The sequence below is a fragment of the Humulus lupulus genome, chromosome 4 (genome assembly GCF_963169125.1).
Source record: "Humulus lupulus chromosome 4, drHumLupu1.1, whole genome shotgun sequence".
In the NCBI taxonomy this organism is placed as follows: Eukaryota; Viridiplantae; Streptophyta; class Magnoliopsida; order Rosales; family Cannabaceae; genus Humulus; species Humulus lupulus.
In genome coordinates, this window is record NC_084796.1 from 16236139 (window position 1) to 16258395 (window position 22257).

General features: G+C 34.8%; 1 protein-coding gene across 1 annotated transcript; it reads left to right on the forward strand.

The window, feature by feature from the left end:
- The first annotated feature begins 16865 nt into the window (after nt 1-16865).
- Nucleotides 16866-18552, forward strand: LOC133830051 (protein transport protein Sec61 subunit gamma-1). The gene is made up of 3 exons (XM_062259953.1): nt 16866-17052; nt 17175-17290; nt 18349-18552. The coding sequence occupies exons 1-2, from the start codon at nt 16959-16961 to the stop codon at nt 17288-17290; spliced, it is 210 nt and encodes a 69-aa protein (XP_062115937.1). The 5' UTR covers nt 16866-16958; the 3' UTR covers nt 18349-18552.
- Nucleotides 18553-22257: the final 3705 nt, after the last annotated feature.

Sequence of the window (22257 nt, forward strand, 5' to 3'; positions counted from 1 at the left end):
GCATAATCAGATGAGTGATTAACACATGAGATTTTGATAATCATGCTGGGGCGTGTAGCCCTAATCAAATGAGTGATTAACACTTGAGATTCTGATAATCATGTTGGGTCGTGTAGCCCATAGCAATGTGACGATGTAGTCACATGGGCCTTCTGGCCCTGGCTCTAAGTAACTACCCATTAGACTAGACAAGCATTTTTAGTTTTCATCGAACTTAAGGTTGGTCAGGCATTAATGCTCATGATGAGTCATTCAATGCTTATGTCGATTAGATCTAATCTTTTCAGCTTGTGTTGAACACATCAGTGTCGTTCTTGACTCTTAAGCCAATACCATACGGCTCGTGCCAATTTCTGACTCATGGGTCAGTGTCATACACAAGTAAGCAATGCAACCAGGCATATATCATATGTCAAATATCCAAATGTAGGGCATTCAGCATGCCTACTTAACAATCACTAGCACAATTATGATCATGCACATTTACAGAGACTCAAGCTCTGATCAATCTCATATTCAATATTCATGTCATGCCCTAATCACATGTTTCTCATGCATCACATACTGGGTGCAGTTTTCTTACCTCTGGTTCGAGCGAGAAATAACAAATGAACGACCCTTGAGAATGATCGATCCTTTAATCCCTTAGCGGTCACCTAGTCATTACCAAATATGGAATCCAATTAATGAAATCAACAATAAAAGGTTCTTGACCTAAACCTCACTCCCGGGACCTCAAATCGTACTCAAACGGTTAGTAGATTCGATCCCGAACCTTAGGAATTGAAACCCCGAGCCAAAAACCCTTAAAAGTGCCCAAAATATGAATCAGGAAAAGTAGGGTAGCGCTACAGCACTACCCCCCTAGCGCCCCAGTGCTACAGCCAAAGCTATCTGGCTCTGGACAGCGCTGTAGCGCCCTCCCTTGGGCGCTACAACGCTACGACCAGGCTGAAACAGCTCTGGTTCTTCCACCTTTGATTTTCCCAATTCAAAGCTTCAAGAATTGATCCCAAACCTCATTCAAACTCCCGAAAAAACACAAATACCCAACATACAAGTCCTAGGCATCATAACCTAAGCAACCTTTGCCAAAAACACCCATCAATTCTCAACTATCCAAACTAGAAATCAAGCTGAAAACCAAAAGGAAAACAAAGCATAAACCTGAGTTTCAATGGCTAGAAACTTAACTCAAGCTCAGTATCACACCCTCTTCAATGGTGGAACACAACCCTAAACCCTCAAGGTTCAACTCCCTAGCTTGAATCTTCAATTGTGGTTCAAAAATTACAAAGAAAGAAGGAGAGAAGAAGATGATCGTGAGGGAGGGAAGGAAGCTCTGTTTTGATTTCTATTTTCTGCAGCCTTCTCAAGTTGATATAATCCTTAGGTGAAAAGACTAAAATACCCCTAGGCTTAAATAAAACCCTAAACAGCCACCAAGGGCAAAACCGTCCTTTCTCCTCTAATCCCGCTAATCATAATTAACGTCCTCCAATTCCCGTTATTCCCAATATTCTCAAATGATAATAAATCATATCCCATTACCCTTTAATTCCTGATAATGTACTAATCCTCAAATTACTTCGAGACTCACCCCGAGCCCCGAAATTAACCCCGTTATGACCAAACTGATAACTTGCATTCAAAGATCGTCTCATGCCGAATGGCTCGAAAAAATCCACATTATAATGTGGTCTTATTTATAAATCACCAACATGCATGAAAATATACAAATAGGCCCTCAACGGGCCAAATTACCAAAATGCCCTTATAATGAAAAGTGGACCCATATGCATGCATTTATCATCATATAATAATATAATTCACATAATCATGCATATAATCATTTAATGGCATAATAAATCAATTATGGTGCTCCCAGCCTCCTAATCAAGGTCCTAAACCTTATTAGGAAATTTGGGTCATTACAACTATCCCCTCCTTACAAAAATTTCCTCCTTGAAATTTATCTGAACCGCCCGGAATATAAATTCCGCCCGGAATATAAATTCCGCACAACTGATTCCAGTTTCCTAGATCGTTCCCTCGACTTCACTGTTTCTGTATCATACCTTAACTAAAGGTATAGCTTTGATTCTTAGAACCTTGTTCTTTCTGTTAAGATCTGAACTGGCTACTCCTCATAGGATAACTCAGCCTCAATCTCCAGATTCTCATAACTCAACACATGAGTCTCTTCTAACCCATATCCTCAACATGGAAATATAAAATACACTGTATACTACCAACAGTGCCAAAGATAAGGCTAATTCAAAGTCAACCTGACCGGTCCTATCCAGGACTCAAACAGTCATATTAATCTAGGGCTCAACTTGCCCTTATCTCCTCATCCCTTTCCATGGTGATAATTTAAGGAAGATGGAATCTTCTACTTTGAACTCCATGTTCCTGTTTTTCAATTCAACAAAAGTTTTCCATTTACTCTAAGAAGTGAGCATCCAAGCTCTAATCTTCTAATAATCTCAATAATCCTCTGAAGTACCTCAGGATCCAAAATCAACTTCTCACCCATCTCATTCCAATGAATGGGTGATATACATTCCTTACTATACAATGTTTCATAAGGTGTCTCTCCAATAATGGATAACTCTCTCTCTCATTTACCATCAGCCTGAGGATAATCAACTGTACTAAGTTCCAACAATATACTCATCGCCTTCCTTAACCCTCCCAAGACCTGGAAGTAATAATAGAGTCTTCATCTGATAAGATAGACCTTGAATGCCATGAAGGCGTACTATCTCTCTCACATAGAGATCTGAATATTGATCATCTGTGTTACTTGTCCTTACTGATAAAAGTGAACTCACTTTAAATACTGATCCATAACGACCCAATTCCAAATCACGCTGAGCCACTCTCCTGGGCAGCCCCACTGCGAAACCTATCGCGATGTTTCCTTATTTCCACTATAGAATACTCAAAGGCTGCAATGGCCTTACTGATTTCTGATTCTCTATCTTGACCTGCTAATAGGTTGAGAACTTTACCACATTTTCTGTTACATCCCTCTCCATCCCAGGCCACCAATATAAAACTTTCAGATTCTGTTGCATCTTCCATGATGCCTGGATGAAGAGAAAAAGAGAGTAATATGAGATTCACCCAGAATCTCCCATTTAATCCCAGTGTCCATCAGATTCCAAATTTGATCCTTATACCACAATAAACTCATAGCTGACACTGCATAATCCTTAGCTAATCCAGCTAAGACATTCTCTTCAATTCTCCCATCTATAGGTCACTTAATTGTTTTCCTTTAATCCTCTCTACCAGAGTAAATCAAACATAATGTTGGCCACCTGGCCCATTAGAAACTCTACTCTAGTTCTGGTCATATCCTTCAACTAACATAGGCAATCACTTTTCCCTATCACTGAGGTGTCATAACAACCTACAAACTGATTCTGATCTATAAGAAGACTCAGAACTCTTCCACAAAGCACATGTAATCTCCTGCCCATCCAAGGGAACTCCTGCCCTCTAAGGTGTTCCTTGACCTTGGAAAATCTTCGCAGAGAATATACAACAATACCATCTATCAAGACGATCACATATCCAATTTAGATAATCTTTGAATACTCTATCCACCTGATTCATCAAAACAGCTTGGCATTAACCAAATCCTCAAAACATAACTCAGCACTCCCAGTGCTCTTATCTAATATAAAAGCAGTCGTCTACGTATCCTTCTCCCTGATCTCTAGCTGGTACTAACCAGATCAAAGATCCACCTTGGAGAATATCATCTTACGCAATAACTGAGCCTTTAGGTCTTACAACTTTGCTAAAGTCGTTCAATGCAGTGCCCTAGACCTGATTCCATTCCTGGCACCAATCCAATCATCATTCTATCATTTTTATGTAAACATAATGCTGACAAATCCCCTGGAAATACATCAAGAAACTCACAGACTAATCCAGTCTGTCCTGATCCCACTGGCACAATCTAAGTGGTATCCACCACACTAGCTAGGAGTTCTATGCATCCCCCCTGCAATAGATCTTTAGCTCTAAGTAAAACTATCATCAGCATATAAAATCCATGCACAGTGCCAACTACCACAAGGGTCTCCCACTCTCAAACCCAAGAGTTACTATCATTTCCTTGCAATATATCATTGCCCCACACTTGGTTAACCAATCCAAATCCTGGATCATACTGAAGTCAGTCATAACCACTTTATCAAAACAACTGATGAGTCCTTTCTGTTAGAGAATATATGTGTTGACTGTGTTTTTAGCCAACGACTTGAGAACGTCAATAACGACAAACTTTCAAGAGAATTTAAACGATACAGACAGTTTAATCAAGAAAAGTAAATAACACACAAGATTTTATAGTGGTTCAGCCCCGTTCAGTCGGTAATAGCCTAATCCACTTAGAGATTTTATTACTTTATCTACACTCAAGATCAGATGAACCAGTGTCAACTGAGTTTCTTCAGTGTAAAATTTCAGGAATACAAAAAGGGTTCTCTCCCAAGGAAAACACACTTTCTCTCTCTCTAGAACTCAGGCCAAATCTCAAATTGCCAAAAAGTCCTTTTCTGATCCCATTAACCCTCTATTTATAGTCTTGGGATCCTAAACTGATCTTCCCCTAGGATCGGGATATTCTATTATTTATATTATATTTAAATTACACAAAATATTCAAAATACAATAGATTCCTCAATTTGAGTGAGGAATGAGAGATTCCCGCGATGCCCAGACCGATTCTTGCTGAAGCCGTTTCTGGGAAGTTAACGTAGTCTGTTCGAACACATGTATGTTGGATACATACAAGTGCTGGTCAGACATATGCATGCTGGACACATGCATATGGACCATACCCCTTGGACTCCCCTCAGACCAAGGTCCGAGCCACATTCTCCTTGGCTCTCCTCGGATCAAGGTCTGAACACATGCATTGGCTCTCCTCGGACCATGGTCCAAACACATGCATTGGCTCTCCTCGGATCATGGTCCGAGCCACACTTTCCTAGGCTCTCCTTGGACCAAGGTCCAAGCCACACCTCATGGGGCTTCTCCTCGGATCATGGTCCGATCGGACTTCTTGTGCACTTTCCCTAGGCTCTCCTCGGACTAAGGTCCGAGCCACACCTCATGGGGCTTCTCCTCGGATCATGGTCCGATCGGAATTCTTGGAGTGCCTTCCTCGGACCAAGGTCCGAGCACATCACTTGTGCCCCTCCTCGGACTAAGGTCCGAGCCCATCTTTTAGGGCATTCCTCGGACTAGGGTCCGAGCCCATCACTTGGACTCCTCGGACTAAGGTCCGAGCACACTACTTGGACTCCTCAGAATAAGGTCCGACCGGATCTCTTAGCCCAAGTATTCTCCTTGGGTGTATTTGGCTTGGTTATAACATCTCTCAAGCAGTCCAAACTCTTCACTGATGTATTGGGCTACTGCTAAGCTAGATCACCCAACTAATCCATGCCACTTGTCACCTCTATTGCCACGTCATCGATCTCTAATTTTTTGGGATAACAATATGTTATTCCTCAATGGAAATATGGAAAAAACCAAAATACAACTCTATGCAAAGAATACAATAGACAAGGTAATTGATTAAATAAATATTACAACTCAATTACTCAAAATACAAGTAAATAAAAATAAGAGAAGGAAGAGAATTATAAGAACTAAAACCTAAAACAAAAGATACCAATAAATATGTAAATAGGAAATAAGAGAAGAGGTTTACAAACTCAACACTAATAATACAAGAAGAACAACAGAATGAAAAGATCAATGGAAAATACAAACTCTCACACAACCAAAGTGTAGAGTAGTGGGGATCACCAACTTGAACAAGGTTCAAAACCTTTGTCCAAAAGCTTATTTCCTCTATTCTCTAAGCACTAAGGGATCTCTCTAGGAAATAGCTCTCTGAAATTATCAAGCTTCTATGGTGTATTTTCCAGCCAAGTGCTTTGTGGATGGAAAATGGTGTGTCTTACAAGTGAGCATTAGACTCCTATTTATAGAGTTTGAGATACCCATTTGAATTTCAAATTTCACCAACCCCCATAGCTATTACCAACGTTTAATTGGATATTTATGGAATTAAAATGGAGATTTGGGAGTTATTTAGGATGTTAGAACCGTTCAATTTGGAAAAAACTGAAAAATCATATAGGCTGTCAGCCTCACTGGTCGCAGCCATGACTTTTCAGTGCTCGCGGCCACTGGCTTCTGTCCCTCAGGCCGCGGCCACAAGCCATTTTCAGCACAAAAAAATATTTTTTCCAAAAAGTCCCAAATCCTTTCCCACATGATTTTATAACCTCCAAACACCTATTGGGAGTTAAAAACATGTCTCCAACATCCATATTTCATCATGACTTTGTGAAATCCAATCTCAAATGTGTAACATATAATATACACATTATTGGGTAATATTTGGGAGTTACAAATTTGTAACTGATTTTGTAACTCCAAAATATGTCACATTTGGGCACACATATGTGTCTAATTTTGTGACTCTCAATAATATGTTACAAGGTGTGACAAATCACATTTGTGTGCAAGTCACATTTTGTCACATTATTTAATCTAACATTATATTATATGAAATAATATAACACTTTCCACCATAACCTAACTCATCACCACATAATCATGCAATCTGCATAACAACTCCATGCTTCTCTATATGCAACAAGCAAAGAACAACCTGGCACCAAAATCAGTCAGCACAATACAAGAATCAGAACTAGAAAGCTGGCCCGCCACCCCTGAGGAACTAGTATCAGTCTCAGTCTCTGGCTGCATCAGAGCAAACACTCGAGCTGGAGTCGAGTTGTCCACCCCCTTTTGCTCATTCGTCTCTTGACTTGGGCAATCCCTCTTGAAATGCCCCACCATTCCATTTAAGAAACATGCCTTTGCTAGGCATTCCTTCAAATGACGCCTCTTGCACCGAGCGCATATTGGATAAGTCCTTTAGTTCTTATTCTTGCTCGCTCCAATAAATAGAGGCGCCACTACTTGAGCTTCGTGCTCTCCAGCACTCTCCTTCTCAATCTCATTTCTTGTGCTCTCAACAACAAGAGCCTTCCCTACCACCTGAGTGTAGGTAGAGGTTTCATGCACTGGGGCAACTCTGATGCCCTGAGCTATTATAGGATTCAATCCCTGGATAAGCCTTTCCTTCTGAGCTACATCCGCGGGTACCATGTCAAAATCAAACTTGGACAACCCATCGAATCTGTTAACATACTCGGTTACTGTTGCATTTCCTTGAACGAGGTTCAGAAACTCATTCATCTTAGCAATCTTGGCTGCATCACAGTAATATCTTTCATTGAACAGCTACCTAATTTCTTTCCAGTCCATCACAGCTGTATCTCGTGTCTGGGATACTACTTCCCACCATGTCCGGGCATCATCCCGCAACACATATGTAGCACAGATCACCCTATCGTGATCTACCACTCCCATACTGTCAAGAATGGAACTGATCATGCCCATCCATTGCTCAACTCTGAATGGATCTAGGCCTCCCTCAAATACTGGAGGGTAATACTCCTGGAATCTTCCACAAAGGAATTCCCATCTATTCTCAACCTGAGACAAAATTGGTGCCACTCCTAGCGTAACAAAGGAAGAGGTGTTCCCCGACAGATTCCGCTGTTGCTTCAAACACTTAATCTCTTCCTCTTGCATCTGCAATCTTAATTGCAAATCTGTAAACATTTGCTGGAAATTCTGAGGGGCAGATGAAGAACTCAAACCCTGGCTATAATTCCCAGCCCCGGTATAACCACCACCAGGTCTCATTATTTTCCTTGGATACATACCTGCTGGTTGAATCTGCAATCAATAACTTGACCCATAAACATGATGAGCATATTCAAAAACCTTCCCCATGGAAACAATCTTACCACACTACATTCACAAACTACTACAGTGCTAAAAACAAGCCCATGGTATTTGTTCATCAATGCATAACCCCTACTCTTCCAACATACCTACCATGCATCCAACTCCAGCATGAGAATATCACATTTATATAATCACAGAGCAGGTAATCATATAATCACAATCATATATGTTCACGGAGCATGTAATAATATAATCATTTTAATAGTCAAGAGCCAGGCTTTATCAGAATCTCATGCTCCCTCATACAATGTGCAGGTAAAACATTTACATTCTATATAAGCAATTAAACACATAACTACAGAAATAGTTACCATACCCTGAGTGAATCTATCTTTAGTGACGAGTGTACATGCCCATCTTGTCTTCAGGAACCCTTAACCTTGGCTCACTCTGATACTAAGTTTGTAACGCCCTACTACCCAGGGACCGTTACGGTGTGCATTTTAAACAGTGCTAAACTCGCTAATCGAGTCATTTGGCTATAATCGTGTAACTAACTATGATTATTGGTTTAGGGTTAAATGTTTTGGTTAAGATACAACGTTTCACTAAAATGTTTACTGTATACATTGGGATCCCAAAAATATAATTTAAAGGTTAATTACAAGAAAATATTTACAACTAGCCGACCTAAGCGACAAAATAGGGTTTAACCCTAGTTCTTCTTTAAACCCTCGGCCGTGGCGGTCGAATAGTCGCATATGTACACATCGTCACCTAAGATCTCCAACTCAAAGATGGTCCATCTTTCTTTTGCCTTTACCTACACCACATAGCACCTGTGAGCCGAAACTCAACAAGAAAACTCAATATGCTCATGAACAGTAATAACATGTTACTAAATCATAATATGCATGCATTGCAATAATAGCCCTATTCAAGCATGAAAATAAGTTTGGATAATGATGGTGGATCCTGCCCTCCTGTATGGATGACTATCAAGTCAATCCTATTCAAATGAGTGATTAACACTTTGAGGTTCTGATAACCATGTTGGGGCTTATAGCCCAAATCAGATGAGTGCTTAACACTTTGAGGTTCTGATAACCATGCTAGGGTGTGTAGCCCTAATTAGATGAGTGATTAACACTTGAGATTATGATAATCATGCTGGGGCGTGTAGCCCTAATCAGATGAATGATTAACACTTGAGATTCTAATAATCATGTTGGGGCATGTTGCCCTAATCAGATGAGTGATTAACACTTGAGATTCTGATGATCATGCTGGGGCGTGTAGCCTATAGCCATGTGACGATGCAGTCACCTGGGCCTTCTGTCCTTGGCTCTAAGTAACTAGCCATTAGACTAGACAAGCGCTTTTAGTTTTCATCGAACTTGAGGTCGATCAGATATTACTTGCTCATGATGAGTCATTCAATGCTTATGTCGATTAGATTTAATCTTTTCAGGTTGTGTTTAACACATCAGTGCCATTCTTGACTCTTAAGCCAATACCATATGGCTCGTGCCGATTTTGACTCATGGGTCAGTGCCATACACAAGTAAGCAATGCAACCAGGCATATATCATATGTCAAATATCCAAATGTAGGCATTCAGCATGCTTACTTAACAATCACTAGCATAATTATGATCATGCACATTTACAGAGACTTAAGCTTTGATCAATATCATATTCAATATTCATGTCATACCCTAATCACATGTTTCTCATTCATCACAGGCATCACATACTGGGTGCTGTTTTCTTACCTCTGGTTCGAGCAAGAAATAACAAATGAAGGACCCTTGAGAATGATCGATCCTTTAATCCCTTAGTGGCCACCTATTCATAACAAAATATGGAATCCAATTAATGAAATCAACAATAAAAGGTTCTTAACCTAAACCTCACTCCCGGGACCTCGAATCGTACTCAAACGGTTAGTAAATTCGATCCTGATCCTTAGGAATTGAAACCCCGAGCCAAAAACCCTTAAAAGTTCCCAAAATATGAATCAAGAAAAGCAAGGTAGCGCTACAGCGCTACCCCCCTAGCGCCCCAGCGCTACAGCCAGAGCTGTCTGGCCCTGGACAGCGTTGTAGCGCCCTCCCTTGGGCACTATAGCGCTAGGACCAAGCTGAAATAGCCCTGGTTCTTCCTCTTTCGAGTTTTCCAATTCCAAGCTTCAAGAATTGATCCCAAATCTCATTCAAACTCCCAAATGAACCCAAATACCCAACATACAAGTCCTAGGCATCATAACCCAAGCAACCTTTGCCAAAGACTCCCATCAATTCTCAACTATCCAAACTAGAAAATCAAACTGAAAACCAAAAGGAAAACAGAGCATAAACTTGAGTTTCAATGGTTAGAAACTTACCTCAAGCTCAGTATCACACCCTCTTCAATGGTGGAACACAATCCTAAACCCTCAAGGTTCAACTCCCTAGCTTGAATCTTCAATTGGGGTTCAAAAATTTCGAAGAAAGTAGGAGAGAAGAAGATGATCGTGAGGGAGGGAATGAAGCTTTATTTTGGTTTCTATTTTTTACAGCCTTCTTAAGTTGATATAATCCCTTAGGTGAAAAGACTAAAATACCCCAAGTCTTAAATAAAACCCTAAACAACCACCAAGGGCAAAACCGTCATTTCTTCTCTAATCCTGCTAATCATAATTAACGTCCTCTAATTCCCGTTATTCCCAATATTCTCAAATGCTTATTGATAACTCTACAAAATAGAGTTATTTACCACTTTTTATGTGCTAATTGTTGCTTAATTCTTGAGTTTTTAATTGATTTATTAAGTTTTAAAGTAATTTTCAATTTATTAGGTTAATTTTAATTTTATACATTTGCGTGTATTTTTATAGTTATTTTGTTGTAAAATGTTGTAGTTTAATTACTTGAATTAATGTTGTTTAGTTATAGGTCAAAAATGTCATTTTATTGAACTTAAATGTTAAATATAAATTAAGTTATAATTAATATTTTCAAAGAATTAAATCGATTTATTGTATAGTTGAAAATATTTTATTATGATTTATTTTATATTTATTTTGTAGGGAATTTATGGTATTTTTGGGCTTTGAAAAGTGAGGAAAAGAAGAAAGAAAAGTGGTATTTTTTAAATCAAACCCAAGCACCCCAGCTGCTCCTTCCCAGCCGAAGCCCATCACAGCAGGGCCCAATGCCGTCTCCTACCCAGCCAGCCCACCTTCGGCCCATGCTCCCTCAGCCAGCCAAGCTTCTCCTCCAAAGCCATGCCTGGCACCTGAAGCAATCAACCCCTGCACAAGCTCAATAAACCTCCGAGGCCCAACCACATCACGCCAAAGCTGCCTCTTCCCAGCACCTGCGGCCTGCTCTCCCAACACACCCAGCTTTCCACTTCACTCAGCCAACCGAGACCACATCATGCCTCCAATATTTTGAGCCCAACAAAAGGCCATTTGTCCCTTTGTCCCCTTTGTCTAAAAATGTCACATTTTTACCCCACTTTCTACATATTTTACTCAAAAATCATCTTTACACCCTACAATTTACCCCTATTTTCCATATTATAATTAATTCAATTAATTTAATCAATTTAATTAATTTGAATTGATTATTTTAATACCTTTTTTTTTTGCTATAAATAAGGGAGTTTGGTGCATAATTTTGGGAGAGGTTATACCACACAAGTTTTATACTTTCAAGACCTCTCAATTCTCTTCATCTTTTTCTTTTTTTTTTTGGTCATTTTTCTTTTGAGTTTTTAGAGGAAAAATTTGGGGGTTTCTCCTCCAAATTTTCCTATTTATGTTTGTAATTTTTAGTTTGTATTTGCTATTTTAGTTATGAGTTTCTAAACTTTTTAAGATTATTAAGGTGATGATGAAACAATATGTAACTAAATAGTATTTATTTTGTATGTTGATTTCCCATTTGGGCAACAAAGTTTATGGATTTTTCTTTTTCAAATATCTTATTTCATCTTAAATATCATGTATTTTTTATTGTTAGCACATATTTACACTTTGTTATTCATTAGTGCAAAAATATAATATTCTTTGTGTAAGATGTGTCATTAAATTGTACACATCCAATGCTTAGAATAAAAATATTATGTTTTACCTTATAAATAATATTCATTGATTTATTTGTTATTTCATTAGATTGATTTACATTAAATACTTTGAAATTATAATTTTAAAAGTAAAGATAAATCCTATATTTTTATAAAAACTTGTGCTTAAATAGAATATCTAATTTGAATAAGTGATGACTTGATTAATTTATACTATTACTAGAACTTGGGAATCAATGTACTTTTAAATATTATTGAACTTATATTTTGTAGATTCTATTATCTTAATAATCTTTCTTTTACTATCTTGATTTCTATTATTAATTTAGTTATATATATTGTCTTTAATATCTTTATTATTTTATTTTATTGTCACAAATTCTCATCAATCTTTGGGGCTAGGTTAGAATTTAATAATTTTGATTTAAAATAGTTTTCTTTTCGATTTTAAACAACTCCTTTGGGTTCGACATCCTTGCTTACATGATCATTATTCCATATGAACGATTTGTGCGCTTGCGATATAAATATTTAAAACATACTCGTTTTGGGTCCATCACTTATAAATCATATCCCATTACCCTTTAATTCCCGAAAATATACTAATCCTCAAATTACTCCGAGACTCACCCTGAGCCCCGAAATTAACCCCGTTATGACCAAACCGATAACTTGCATTCAAAGATCGTCTCATGCCGAATGGTTCGAACAAATCCACATTATAATATGGTCTTATTCATAAATCACCAACATCCATGAAAATATACAAATATGCCCTCAACGGGCCAAATTACCAAAATTCCCTTATAATGAAAAGTGGACTTATATGCATGCATTTATCATCATATAATAATATAATTCACATAATCATGCATATAATTATTTAATGGCATAATAAATCAATTATGGCCCTCTCAGCCTCCTAATCAAGGTCCTAAACCTTACTAGGAAATTTGGGTCATTACAGTTTCCATCTTGTGACAGACTCTAGTGACTAAGTCACTACTAGGAATGAAAAGACCAAAGTGCCCCTAGATCATGCCTTACTCATTTAATGCCCCCAAGGAAAAATTAGTCTTTTGCCACTTTTCCCACTAATATCAATTAACGCCTCATAATTCCTGTTACTACCAATATCCTCAAATAATTACGAAGTAATTTCCCATTACCCGATAAATCCCGATAGTGTACTAAATTACCAAAATACCCTTAGGCTCACCCCGAGTCGGGTGTTTTGACCTTGTTATGTATAAAACACTAACTTTCTCCCTAGGATCGTCTTGTGGAAAATAACCCAAATATATCCACATAATAATGTGGTCTCAATCATATAACACACACACACACACACACATATATATATATATATATATATATATTCAAATATGCCATCAACGAGCCAAAATTACGAAAATGACATTCTATTAAGAAACGGGCCTACATGCATGCTTAATACACCTAAACATGCAAATACAATCATATGATAATATAACTCACATAATTCATGTAATCATTCATATCACATAATAAATCAATTATTGTCATCCTGGCCCCCTAATCAAGGCACTAAGCCTTATTAGGGAAATTAAGACGTTACAACAACCCTCTATAGCAACCCTTTCTAGCAGCAAATAAAACAACCTTATAAACTTTGAAGCAACCCATAAACAACATGGTAAGAAACCACACATCAACCTCTCAAAAAACTATTGAAACAATACATCAACCCTTTATAGCAACATAGAAAGCAACCTACACCGCAACCCACACAACAACCGGTTAAGCAACCTTTGAAAATCATAATCAACCCATAATACTAATCAACAACATGTAAATCAACCTATTAAGAAATCCTATAAACTCTTAAGCAACTCATAAACAACATGGAAACCACAAACCCACACAACAACCTGTTAAGAAACTTTTGAAACTATATAGCAACATAGAAAGAAACTCTTAGCAACCTATTAAGCAACCCTACAAACTCATAAGCAACTCATAATACTAACCAACAACATATTAAGAAACCATTGAAACTCCTTAGCAACCCATAAAACTACAGAGCAACCTTCTATAACAACCTTAAAACTACAAGCAACGAGTCAGCAACTCTTGAAATTCATAAGCAACCCATAAAACTAATCATCAACGTATAAAACAACCTATTAAGAAACTAAGGAATGTCTAAAGCAACATTATACAACAACATAGAAAACAACCCATGGACCTCATAAGTAACACATAAAACAACCCTAAAGACTATATAGCAACCCTTAAAACTACATAGGAACCCTTTATAGTAACTCTTAAGACTATATAGCAACTCTCTATAACAACCATTAAAACTCTATAGCAACCCTTAAAACTATTTAACAACCCTCTTTAGCAACCCATTAAGCAATCTAAGCAAAAATAGATAATAAACAACCAACTTAATAAGCCTAGTACATAAAAATTATTACATGCTCTCTCACTAAGGAAGGTTTACCTTGAAAGATTTAAATATAAAAAATTGAAACATATTGATTATTGTCTAGTAAAGACTAAGGATTCTCCTGTAAAATTTAGCCGAGTTTACAAAAGTAAAAATAACTCAGCTATGGCTTATAACCACACTGCTACACCTTATAATAGCTAAAAATTAATCGTATTGCGATCGAAGAAAGTGAACACGTATAATTCTACCATCCATAATTGGAAGTACACACTTTTTCAATTTTCATAAAAATTCAAAGGTAATGTTCCTCATGTGATACATAGTTACAAATAAGGTCATGGAATACATAGTTACAAATGAGGGGTTCCCATAATACAACTAGAAAACTATCATAATTGTAACCTCATCAAAAAGAGGTATGATTAGCATAAGCTATTAATTAATATTACTAGCTCCAACAATAATGAGTAAATGAATATGATAGATGAGAGTTTGATATATAAGATAAATGTAATGGTTGCAACAAAACAATAGAATTCATATAAGTATAAATATGTATATAAATAATATCATTACATAGATGACACATTTGTGAAACATATATATGAATAAATTAAGCATAGAATATATGTATGTGTACACACATATTATGTACAGTGACGTGTTACTACTTTTTAAAACAGTAAGTCCTAATTTTAATAAATGTAATTGGCTAGGCTAAATTGTCACATCACCGTGTGTAATGTTTGAGTGCGCATATCATTACTCATTTATTAATCGATTAAAGGAATGTAGAGGTGGGGTACTGCTAGTAATAGAATATCAGGTTGACAATTTCATATCAATTACATTATTTATGTATAGAGCCCAACTTCACCTTAATTTTTGCTTGTATATCACTCTTGAACTTAGAAATAGAAGCAACAATTAACATTTGGCAGCTCAAATATTAATTACATTCAAATATATTATTTTATGCAAAAGAGAAAGGAAAGGCAATAGAAGCAATTTTGTAAAATCAAATGAGCAGTTTGGGGCTTTTTGAACTAAAATGACTTGATTATTCAACCCACTGAAGATGTGAAGAGCTAACATTGAATAATAAATATAAAGAGCTATAACTTGCATAAAAGTGTAGAGAAGTTGCTTCATTACTAGCCCTTGCTATTTATTTAGACTGAGTGTTTGAGTAAGATGGAGAGGAGGGATAGTGGATGTGGTTGCCGAAGAGAAAAACATGGAAATGAGTTGATTTGAAAGTTTGGTGAGGATATGAGAAGAAGGGAAGAAAGAGAGAAGAAACAGTAAAAATGAATTAATTTTAACATAAAAATGAAAAAAAAAACAAAATATAAAAATGAAAAACCAAAAATATAATTTAAAAAACAGAACAAAAAGTGTAAAACCTTGTATAATGGGTGATTTCACAATAATAAAAAATAGTATTAGTCTTGAACTTTAATACCATTTTATTATTTAATATCATTAAACAAAACATAAATTTTTATATATAACTTAAAAAATTTATAAAGAAAAAATAAATAAATCAAAAAAAAAAAAAAAAAAAATTGCGGCAAAACTACTCAAGTAGTTATAAATCTTGCAGTTAAATATCTATGTAAAAAATTTGACGACAAAACTACTTAAATAGCGAATTTTCTTATACTTACCTCTTTATTTTAGAATTAAAAAAATAAAAAAAATAAGGAAAAAAATAGAAAGTATATATTTTAATTCCTAAAGTTTAATTTTTAAATATTTAAAAATAATTAAAAATTCCAAAAAATAATAAAATAAAATATTTTAAATTCTAAAATATTACACAAGTATTTTAAAAACTAAAAAATATTAATTTAATAAAAAATATAAATAAAATCGTAAAAATTTCACTTTGATTAAAATCTAAATATAATCTAAATTTCATGTTGATTAAAAATAAAATCTATGATTTTTCTTTACATTTTTCATTAAATTAATGTTATTTTTTTTAGTTTTAAAATACTTGTTTTAATTTTTTATGAATTTAAAATATGTTATTTATTTCTTTAGGAATTAATTTTTTTTGTTTTTTTTTCTGAATTTTTAATTACTTTTAAATTATTTAAAAATTAATTTTGTTTAGATAAATTAAAAGTTGCCACGTATCCTACAAGATAAATTTTAATTTTAACAAATATTTATGTAGTTTTATCGTTAATTTTTTTTAATAAGACAAAATTTGTAACTCCATTTTAAAGCGATTATTAAAACAAAAAACTATTATTAGTGAGTAGCACTTCTTTTTGAACAATGCAGCAACACTGTCCGCGACCCCAATTTTAATGATTCTCGGCAAAAGTATATGATGGCTAGGAAATTTAATCAGGCGACCAACCAATCAGAATAGGCCACATCAGCACCCGTGATGAAATGGCTCGGATTCAAAGCATTTTTGCCTACGTGGCTTAGAAGGCAAATGACACAACGGCAACGCGCGTCTTTAAATTGACTTTGCCTTCCCCTCGAGTTCGTAAGTTCGTATTCACATCTCCCTCTCCTCTTTCTCTCTCTAAAACCCCCAAATTCAGATTTGCGAGAAGACAAAAATGGATGCAATTGACTCCGTTGTCGATCCTCTCAGAGACTTCGCCAAGGACAGTGTTCGCCTCGTCAAGAGGTGCCACAAGCCCGATCGCAAAGGTATATACGTTTGATTAGATTTTAGGATCTTTGTCTGGATCTGTCTTGTGAAGATTCATTTTGTTCAATTTCTCTTGTTCGATTTGATATTGATGGTTTTGCATGGTTGATCTGTGATGAAGAATTCTCCAAAGTGGCGCTCCGTACCGCGATCGGGTTCGTCGTCATGGGATTCGTTGGTTTTTTTGTGAAACTGATATTCATCCCCATCAACAACATTATCGTCGGCTCCGCTTAGGTGCGAACTTTATCTCGATCTTCGCTAGAGCTTTTTTGGGGGGGTGGGGGAGGGGATCTTCTCGATTAGGGTTCTTTGTTCGCTTGTTTAGGAAGAACTGTTAGATTTTCGTAAATGATTTGGAATTCATTTACTGGTCTATAGCATATTACTGTCAGAATTATTGATTTTGTTTGCTTTGATTGCGAACCTTATACAAGATTGAATTTTTATGTTTTTTTTATAATTTTGAAAACAATCTCTTTTCTCAGAATATTGGTTGAATATCCATATTAACCCGTGACTCGTGATATTTTTGTTTCTTTCTCAATTTATTATTGATGTCTAGAAAATTGGATTTCCCATTGAATTTTGTTGTACTTGAAAAAAATGGAGATATTGTTTCACACGACCATGTAAAAAGTTGCATGTGTAGATAGTGTGAATTTTGGGGATTCAAAAATTATCTTTTGATACTATATAAGAATCAGGTTAAAAAATTTGCACTACGATACAAGTCTTGCATGTTTAAGGGCAAGTTTTCTCTTGGTTCTAGATCCATCAATAGGCTTGGAGATCGATTTCTCATGGGAATCTACTTGGCAATTTGCAAGATTTTCTGCATTCCAAAATTTTAGGGTAGAATGGATGGACTCGTAACCCAACAGGGGTAACGCAAATTATCACGCATCTACTTTGCTCCTATTAAGGTTTGAGGTTCGAGTCCTTCCTAGTTTCCTACATGGCAATTGCTATAATTTCATGGTCTCTCTTAAGGATTTGTAAGGTTAGGCAGGGAGGCTTTTTTTATAAAATATAAGTGGATGAACTCATATTAAAGATTACTTGCTGATCCATTGCTTGAAACCGTACTGTGTGGATGTGATTTGCTTGGCCCTTCTTGCTTAGTAGTGTTTGTCTGTCATGTTAATGTTCTGGCTTTATTGTTGTGCATGCGTTGTTCGATCTCATGCTATATTTATTAGTAGAGTTTTGGTCATAATAGTAGGCTCTCAACAATGTCAGATTATGTGTCCTACTAATAATGGTCGCTGAATTGTTTCAACTTCCAATTGCAGGTTTTTGTTGTAAGAGAAAAGCTGCTGGAAAGAGGTCGTAATTGATGCAACTTGTAATTCACAGAGGATCGAATAGCGCTTAGTTTATTTTCTATTTCGTTAGTTAAATTTCAACACTTTGGATTTACATGTGCGAAACCATGGAAATTCAAACTTTTTTTTTTGTTTTGATAATATCAGTATTATGATTCAAATTTTAGTTGATTTTTTTTAGTCCATTGTAATTGTAATGCTTTTTTGTGGTTTTCTTGGCTCACTTATCATAATGCTGCAAATCTGGTACAGAAGCCTCTCGCTTTTAGATTATAAATTAAAGAGAATTTATAACAAATGGCCCAAATTAAGTGCCCAAATTAAGTGCATTTGAAGCAGAATGTCCCATTTTAAAAATATTAGAATAATGGCCTTTTAGATCATTAATTTACTAAATTACCCATTTTTATTATTTCTATCATATTTACGAGCAAAACAATGTGAATGAGAATAATACTACCAAAAAAGATAATACTACCAAAAAATTTCTCACCAAAAAAAAAACAGTTATTTCTCACCAAAAAAAAAACAGTGAGAAGGAGAGGGAGAAGTCGACTGTTTCTTTCTGTGGTTACCGGCAATTGAATCTCAATCTATTTTCTTTCATTTTTTCCGATAAAGAAGAATATTTGGTTAACTTTCATTTGTTTCATATTGCCTTCTCCATCTTTACAGAACAAAGGTTAGACTATATTTGTTTTCTCTAGGCCATCTAGAGGTATTTCTCTTCCTTTTCATTATTTTTTTGTTTTTTTTTTTGATTAGTATACCCATTTTCCTGTGTAACTGAAGTGTTCATAATTCTCATTCATGCGATCTTATATAAATTGCTTATTCCATATATACTGAATTGCTTAGATTGTTGATATATGTCTCCCAAGCTTTGTTGATCTAGCGATCACATATGGCATCCATTGCTATGCACCTTGTCTTATTATGTCTAATTTTTTTTACACAAATAATAGAACACAACATCCATATGCTGAAAGAACAATAAATTAATATTATTAAATACATCTATTAAGATAGATGCATGGAATAAAACATGACAAATATATCATTCTTTAAAAAATATATACAAGAAAATAAAAAGGAGCAAGACAAATATATCATTTATCAAAAGACATACAAAAAAAAGAGCACAAGTAAAATATACCATCTTTCAAAGTACATATACCAGAAAATAAAAAGAGCACAAGAAAAATATATCATTATTCAAAATACATATACTAGAAAATACATATACCATTATTCAAAATACATATACTATTATTCAAAATACATATACCAAAAAATAAAAAGATCACAAGACAAATATATCATCCTTCAAAATACATATACTAGAAAATACATATACCATTATTCATAATATATATACCATTATTCAAAATACATATACCAAAAAATAAAAAGATCACAAGACAAATATACAATCCTTCAAAATACATATATTAGAAAATATATATACCATTATTCAAAATACATATACGATTATTCAAAATACATATACGATTATTCAAAATACATATACCAGAAAATAAAAAGATCACAAGACAAATATATCATCCTTCAAAATACATACACCAAAAAATAAAAAAAAGAGAATAAGATAAATATATCATTATTGAAAATACATATACCAAAAATTACAAAAGAGCAAGACAAATATACTATTATTCAAAGTACATATACCAGAAAACAAAAAAGAACACAAGACAAATATACTATTATTCAAAAAATTATAGAAAGTCTCTGTTTGATAATTTTTTTAAAGTATTCAATATTTCTAGAATTATGTCACAAGAAGAATATCATGAAGTAATCAAGAATGCCTAGAACCAAGCCATCAGATCAAAGAGATAAAGAAAATGCCAAATAGCTCAACTAATGGTCAATGACGAAAATTTGAAGAAAATAATAAATGAAGAGATAAAGAGACATTGAGAGAGAGAGAACTTACTGAGAGCTTAGATAATTCAGCAAAGGTGGAGGTGAGTGATTTAGCTTCAGTCTTCGACAATGGCTATGTGAGAGCTTAGCTTCGTTTTTCGCGATGATGATGGTTGGAGCAGAGATTCAACTATGAGACGGTGGAGAGGAGAAGAAAGGTGAAAATTAAGGTTTACCCTAGGTTAAAGAAGGAAGAGCATATATGAAATTTCACTGTATTAATTTGTTGAAATTAGTCATTTATTGATTATTTTTTAAAGAGAGATTTATTTAAATAATGTATGTTCTGGGGGCTAATTTGCTTGTTAGCCCTAAATTAAATAGTGAACCAAATTTTACTTTGGGGAACTGGTAGCGTTCGTTGTACAAGACCAAGTTAAACAACAACAAAATCATTGTCTCATTTTTTAACATGTTTCATTTTCAACCTTGGGCCTAAAATGACATGTATTTATAGCCAAAATCATATTTAAACATACAGGTATATTCACTGTTTGTCCATTTAGCTATTATTATTATTGAGAAATTATATAGTAAGACATCAAATCAACTGACTGTCTAAACCATATTGGGTTATAATTTTTTCTAATTGCCAAAAACAGAGATGTCCTAAAAGCGCCCCCACTACAGAGCTATCTTATTATTATTAGCAAATTATGTAGTTTATTTTTTATCAACAATTATGTAAGTTATACCAAGTGAAAGCTACAATTCCAAATCTCACCCTCTTTCGTTTAGATTCATGCACAGACAATTCATTTCCAACGTCTATTGTACTGGAATCCAATATCTCCCTCGTACTCATTTTCTTCTTGATAATCTCTTTGTTACTCTTCTGAATTCTTCTATTTTTTATACTTACTTTGAAGTGTTCATAATTGAATAAAATCTTGTCTAAGAACATGTATATATATGCTTATATAAGTGAATACGAAAACCAACTGAATAAAATAAAAAGAATGATGACTAAAATAAAAGATATTTGTCTTTAAAAACAAGGGAGAGAAGTTGGAAAGAGAAATGTTCAACCTTGGTTTTGTTTTATCATTTCTCCAAAGTTTGGCAAAGTTAGACCCGTAGAGAATGGCTCTTCAGTGAAAAATTTACTTTTTTAACAAAGTTTTTCAATTACAAAATAAATACGTTTTAATGTACAAATATATAATTAAAACTAAAAATTAGGTTAGTTAGTGGGTGGAGGTGATCGACGCATCTCTTATAAAATTGAATTAAAATATGTTGTCTTTAAAATTCATGTCTTTCTCTCCTATCGTTAAGTAAAACATCAGTGTACTCGAATTAATAACAAAATATTTAGGGACCGTCACTTGAAATCTTATGCCATTATATCTCAGCAATGAGAGCCTTCCAGTTAAATTTTCGTTGGAGTTCAGTCTTTTTGGTTCTTCTCTCTGTGATGTTTCAGAGTTATTGGTGGCCTAATAAGGATCTTTTTTCCATGCAGAAGAATTTCTTAATTGTCCGGATCTTTAGTTGATATTTTAAAGACTACATGATATGTTACCAAAACCTGCAACTTTAAAAAGCCTATTTTGTGATGTTGGGTATAATGGTGGCAAAGGTATCACAACTGTGGTGGTGGATACTGGCTAGGAATGGCGTTGGAGGCTAGATCTAAGATAAAATGAAAAAAATCACCAATTCACAAAGTACAATTAAATAAAAAAATTACGGTTAATGTTTTTTTTTTTATTAATCGAGTTTAACTTATATATATATATATATATTGATAAACTCATAAATATATATTTATATATATTACATGTTTATATTCCACTCTTCTCATCTTCATCTTTATTTGTATTTGTATTTTATTATTGAGGTGAGGTTATAATTTCAACGTATTGTGGTTTGGAAAAATATCAACCTTTAACCTCATCACACATGTAAAAAAAAAAACGATGA

Bases quoted from the DNA above. Each gene is read 5' to 3' on its own strand.
- LOC133830051 (XM_062259953.1), top strand. From the start codon at position 16,959: ATGGATGCAATTGACTCCGTTGTCGATCCTCTCAGAGACTTCGCCAAG. The intron at 17,053-17,174 runs GTATATACGTTT...TCTGTGATGAAG, and splicing joins CCACAAGCCCGATCGCAAAG to AATTCTCCAAAGTGGCGCTC.